This window comes from Bufo gargarizans, chromosome 3 (assembly GCF_014858855.1).
Source record: "Bufo gargarizans isolate SCDJY-AF-19 chromosome 3, ASM1485885v1, whole genome shotgun sequence".
Lineage (NCBI taxonomy): Eukaryota > Metazoa > Chordata > Amphibia > Anura > Bufonidae > Bufo > Bufo gargarizans.
This window is the reverse complement of record NC_058082.1, coordinates 288,796,704-288,802,883: the sequence shown is the minus strand read 5'-3', so window position 1 is coordinate 288,802,883 and position 6,180 is coordinate 288,796,704. Positions and strand designations below refer to the sequence as shown.

At 43.4% G+C, this 6,180-nt stretch overlaps 1 protein-coding gene across 1 annotated transcript; it reads right to left on the bottom strand.

The window, feature by feature from the left end:
* Positions 1–355: 355 nt before the first annotated feature.
* LOC122931548 lies at positions 356–3,758 on the bottom strand. Its single transcript, XM_044285615.1, has 3 exons — positions 3,578–3,758; positions 2,462–2,615; positions 356–1,019 (listed from the first exon to the last, which is right to left on the bottom strand). Exons 1-3 carry the CDS (start codon positions 3,756–3,758, stop codon positions 356–358), a joined length of 999 nt encoding a protein of 332 aa, XP_044141550.1.
* Positions 3,759–6,180: the final 2,422 nt, after the last annotated feature.

Here is a 6,180-nt window from a genome sequence, read left to right as displayed (position 1 = left end):
AAATACATAATCTTTGTAATTTTTTTTATTATTTTGGGCGATGACTAACATCAAGGAATTTTGTTTTTAAAATTAGAAACCCCAAACCTTCTAATACCTCTTTACCAATTTTTAATACAAACTATTCTCTTGCAAGATGAAGTGTGTTTGGGGCTTTTTTTGGGGAATATCTGTTGTGACTAAAACTGGTTTAAGTGTTCCACTGTGTTGTATAAATGAATAAACATAAGTCAATTGATTGTTTGTAAAATATTTTTACTGAAAAACAGTAAAACTTTTTGGGGGTTTTGAACGGAGTAATCTTTTGACTTACTAATGCAAACAAAAGCAGCACACAAACCAAATAAAATATAAATTACAAATCAAATAAGTCTCTTGAAAAAGAGCCAGGGGCGTACGATGACGCCGGCCGCACCTGGGCTGGTTGAGGGGGAGCAGCTGCAAACATGCCCACATTAAAGGACTGGGCAAGGGGAGGGTTCTGTTCTTGGGAGCCCTGGAAAGTCGGACCCACGGATTGATGACCATGGCAAGGATGTTGTGCCTGCTGAAATGATGGTGGTTGCTGATTGGTAGCCACCATATATTTATGCAGTAAATTGTTGATATCCAATAAAATGTCTCCCTGGTATGGCAGGGAGAACATTTTTAGGACCAACAAAAGGGAGGCAACACATTGTTGCTGGCTAGCTTGTGGAACCAGCTTTAGCATTGGCGCAAGCCCCCTAAGCATGATTTCTTCATGCCCATCAGTCCTCCTCTGAGCTAGGAACTGGATGACTCGGGCATCTATCATTTCCCGATTCGCTAGCTCAGAGGAAGACTGACGGGCATTCCTCCTCCTCCTGGGCTGTTGTCTTGGTTGTGGCCTTTCTGGTTCCCCACCACTGGTTGCCATGGGTGGTTCTGTGGTTTCCACCGCTGGTGAATGTTGGGGGCTGGATTCCGGCGAAAATACCGCAGGGGTTTCTTCACCGCCCTCATCGGAATCTTCACTCTCCTCCAGATTGTCCACAGTTCTGTAGATATAAATCACACAAATGTTAATAATTATGGATTTTTCTAGTTGCCAATCCAACATCCCACATCCCAAACTATTTTTGGTCAATGAATATGGCTAATATATGTATGTGCATGCAACATATATCACAAATGGTCTAATAAACCCTCAATTTGACATTTTCAAGCAAATGACACTTTGCATACTTTTCTCATTTTGGCAAATCTGATATGTACAGTGTTTCAGTAGCATACGTTTAAACCACAAAACAAAGGGGTGTTGTTTGGGAGCCAGATTGGAATCTTGCAGGTTTGGCGTTAGCCAACAGAAGAGATTCTGGCCTTCTCGGCCGTCCGTACTGAAGAAATGTGCCACCTTAACTGGTTTTAAATTTCACTACAAGCATGTCCTAATGTCCAAATAGCTGAAAACAGTCCCCAGATGCTGGGAGATGCATTTTAAACGTTGCCAGAGTGTCCCAGTATGGATGTGCCTGACGACATTTACTCGTCCAGCTCAAGGGTCATGCCGGACTTTTATTTCTGGTAAACCACGAACAATGGTGTAAGAGAACCCCTTGTTTGAGTTCCAGGGTATATATCATGATATAAGTTATACAGATTTTCATATTATACTGGTCAGATGCTAGTCAAGGAACATGCACACAGCAAATTTAGGCATTCTTATTTGAAAAAATATCGTAATGTGGCGCAAGAGCAATGTGTCCACCTTCCCAATCAGGGGTATGCTGGAGAATTATATCCAACTCCCAGCGGACAGACGATTTGCTGAAAGCCAATAGCCGCATATCCTATCAAAATGGCCATAGTTGACGAGGTAAGTAACTTACTTTGAAAAAGTCGGTTACACTAAAAACCAACAATGTGTATGCATCATTTTAAAAATCCACAACAAAAAGGGAGATTTCTCTCAAATTTAGTGGATACATTGGTGGCTCAGGCGATCCTGTCGAAAGGCAACCCCCTTATGTGTGAAGAAAACCTGCAACTTCCAAAATTGCATCACACACTTGGAGTAAGGCAAGGTCTACACGACGACATTTGTGGCGAGCCATTTTGTAGCACCAATGTTGCGCATCAATTTTTAGAATGGCAGTCAAGGGTGTCACACTGCAACATGCGATATGCTGCGATTGCAACGCCACAGTCGCCTAAAATCCATTGTCGACGGATTTTTCAGCAACTGACACATCGCAGTCGTCAAATGTCGCATGCTAGAGTGCGACTACAAAAACTGCCTTTTTAAAAGTTGTCGCACAAGATTAGGGCATCAAAATGTTGCCCCACAACTGTTGCATCCTATCTGTTGCTCGACTTTTTGATGCGCACCAAATGTCGTCGTGTTGACCTAGCCTAAAGGTATAACACATATATGTTTGCATGGTGTGTTCGGACATGAATTGAATAAAAATGTTTTTTTGACGGTAAAAAAAAAACTTACGGCCTCAACTCCATCACCGGACGAAGGAAGCTAAGTTGCTGTGTATAGATGTAGGGCCTTTTTCTGGATGTCTCTTCTCCGCTGCGTCCCTTTTCATTGAGCTCCCTCCAGAACTGGTCCCTGCAGCTGTTCCAGCGGACCTTGACATTTTTCACTGTCAAAACAAACATCCAAGGTTGATTAAACTGAGAATTCCTCAAATTTGGAATTAAAAAAAAGAAAAGCGCGTTGAATTTTTGGAATGAATAAAATTTAAAAAATGCACTTCTCCACTTGTGGGTGAAAGAGAATGGTAGACAATTTCAAGAATGGCGAAAATATGGGGAGATTGGCTTTTCTAAAGACTATTTCATGTAACTGCCAATAGAGAGAAGATTAAAGATACTGTTCAACATGGCACATGTGTTCAAACTTGCCCAAAAAAGCCACAGAATACATTACAACGGTGGGCAGAAGGTAAGGTGGGAACAGACATTAAAACAGGAAGGGGGGCGTAAAATAATACTAGAAAAGTAGTACAAACATACATAGTGGCGTAAAGATAAATGACTGGCCACAATGACAAATGTTAAAGATGGCCCCCCTACCACAGTAATTTGTTTGCAACACCTTCCTTACAAGCCGCCTCAAGTCCAGTGGCTAGTAATGAACACTCTCTTTTCTCAGGACGCAGTTTCTAGCTTTTTTAGATTACCTATACTGTTCCTGTATATCTAACTGTGCAGACACTGTGGAGGGGTCCATGACAAAGTATTTTAATCTACTACCTCCTCTTCCCGGATAGGGCATTTCAAGCTCATGGACACAATGTAGCTGCTTCACCTGCTTCGCCTCCAGCTGGGCCCCTACATGAACATACCACGCGAGCAGGGATGCTCACCGTGCGTCCCTTCCGCTGTTGCAAAATGACAACTCCCAGCAGGCCTTCAGGTACAGCAGGGCCTAGTGGGAGGTGTTGTTTAACAACAGCTGGAGGGCCACATGTTGAGCATCCCTGCAATACACAATTAAGCCAGGCCTCCAAAGGGACATGATTGGGAATTCTCTGAAGTAATTTACTTTTTCTTAAGGGACTACACAAATACCAAACCTCATTGCGACATTGCTTGCACGTACCTAGTTCTGCACGACCTCGGTTATCCTCTTTATCCCACTCGCGTGGCTTGAGGCGACGGGCCACTTTCTCCCATGATATCTCCTTCCGTACACGGTCCTGATACGCAGAGGAGCGAGTGTCCCATAGCTCGGGCCTTTCTTGAACAAATGTGATCAGCTTGTCCACATTCCATTTTGGCATTTTGTCAATTGGACAGTGAACTTGCCCCAAACCTCCTGCTGACAATTATTGTCTGAGGTAAATCTCCTCACAAACAAGGCTTGCCAATCGTCTACTTTCAACTTCCTGTCTCCTTTTTTTTTTTTTGTGCCAAAATGACTTGGAGACAGGTTTCCAGGCAACAAATCGGCAGAAAAAACGGACGCGGATGACACACGGAAGGCTTATAAGGTGCATCCGCGTTTTTTCACGGACCCATTGACTTGAATGGGTCCGCGAACCGTGATCCGTGAAAAAAATAGGACAGGTCCTATTTTTTTGACGGACACGATACACGGATCACGGTCACGGCTGAAAAACGGTGCATTTTCCATTTTTTCAACGGACCCATTGAAAGTCAATGGGTCCGCGAAAAAAAACGGAAAACGGCACAACGGCCACGGATGCACACAACGGTCGTGTGCATGAGGCCTGTGGGTGTAGATTCCTCTGCCAGCGCCTGCAACAGCAGAATGCAGGATATCTTGTAGAAAGGCCTGGAAATGCTGCATTCTGACAGCCCTCTGTGATGCTGGTAACATGTCCGCCATTTTGTGTTTAAACTGGGGGTCCAAGTACGTTGCCACCCAGTACTGGTCCTTTCCCATTTAGACAGCATTTAGACTAAATTTGGAAGCGGTGGAGCAGCCAGGCTCCTGCTCATCGCCCAGGAGAATGTGGTCCTCGGTCTCCTTCCCCCATCCACGGACAACACCAGGGATCCCAGAAAAGTTTAAATCCTGCTCTTCTTGCTCCTTTTCCTCCTCCTCCCCCCAGGCACCATCCTCCTCTGACTCCTCTTCAGACACCTGCTGACTTGTCTCACATGGAGTAGCCCCCCTGGGAATTTATTCAGCATTGCGACTTCCTCATCTTCCTGCTCCTGCTCCTCGATGGCTTGATAAATGACACGATGCAATGCATGCTCCAGAAAGAAGGCGTAAGGTATGATATCACTGATGGCGCCCTGGCTGCGACTGACCAGTTTGGTGATCTCATCAAATGGCTGCAGAAGTCTGCATGCGTTGCATATGAGCAGCCACTGGCGCGGTGAAAAAAAACAAGCTCCCCAGAACCTATCCTGCCACAGAGTTCGTACAGGTAGTTGTTAACGGCACGTTTCTGCTGGAGACGCCTATCAAGCATATACAATCAGCTTTTTTGAGAGGCAAATGGTATATCACACCAGTTGAAATTATTTTTCCAATAGCGTTTGTCCCTCTGTATAGCTGCGGTATCTCAGCAGAACTGCATACAACTGCTGCGCAATACAAATGTACTATATGGAAATTATATTATAGGTATATCACACCCCTGCCTCATTCAGTTTTTTGGGGGGCAACTGGTATATCACACCAGATGAAATTATTTGTTCCAATAGCGTTTGTCCCTCTGTATAGCTTCGGTATCTCAGTGGAACCGCACACAACGGCTGCAAATTACAAATGTACTATAGGGAAATTATATTATACAGTAGGTACCTTATATCACACCCCTGCATCAATCAATTTTTTTGAGGGGCAACTGTTATATCACACCAGTTAAAATGATTTGTTCCAATAGCGTTTGTCCTTCTGTATAGCTGGTGTATCTCAGTAGAACTGCACACAACTCCTGCAAATTACAAATGTATTATATGGAAATTATATTATACAGTAGGTATATCAAATCCCTGCATCAATCAGTTTTTCTGAGAGGCAACTGGTATATCGCACCAGTTGAAATTATTTGTTCCAATAGCGTTTGTCCCTCTGTATAGCTGTGGTATCTCAGCAGAACCGCACACAACTCATGCAAAGTACAAATGTACTATATGGAAATTATTTTATAGGTATATCACATCCCTGCCTCAAACTTTTTTTGGGGGGGCAACTGGTATATCACACCAGTTGAAATTATTTGTTCCAATAGCGTTTGTCCCTCTGTATAGCTGCGGTATCTCAGCAGAACCGCACATAACTGCTGCGCAATATAAATGCACTAGATAGAAATTATATTATAGCTATATCACACCCCTGCCTCAAACATTTCTTTGGGGGGGCAACTGGTATATAACACCAGTTGCAATTAGTTGTTCCAATAGCATTTGTCCCTCTGTATAGCTGGGGTATCTCAGCAAAACCACACACAACTGCTGCACAATACAAATGCACTACATAGAAATTATATTATAGGTATTTGTTCCAATAGCGTTTGTCCCTCTGTATAGCTGCGATATCTCAGCAGAACCGCACACAACTCCTGCAAATTACAAATATACTATAGGGAAATTTTATTATACAGTAGGTACCTTATATCACACCCCTGCATCAATCAGTTTTTTTGAGGGGTAACTGGTATATCACACCAGTTAAAATGATTTGTTCCAATAGCGTTTGTCCCTCTGTATAGCTAGGGTATCTCA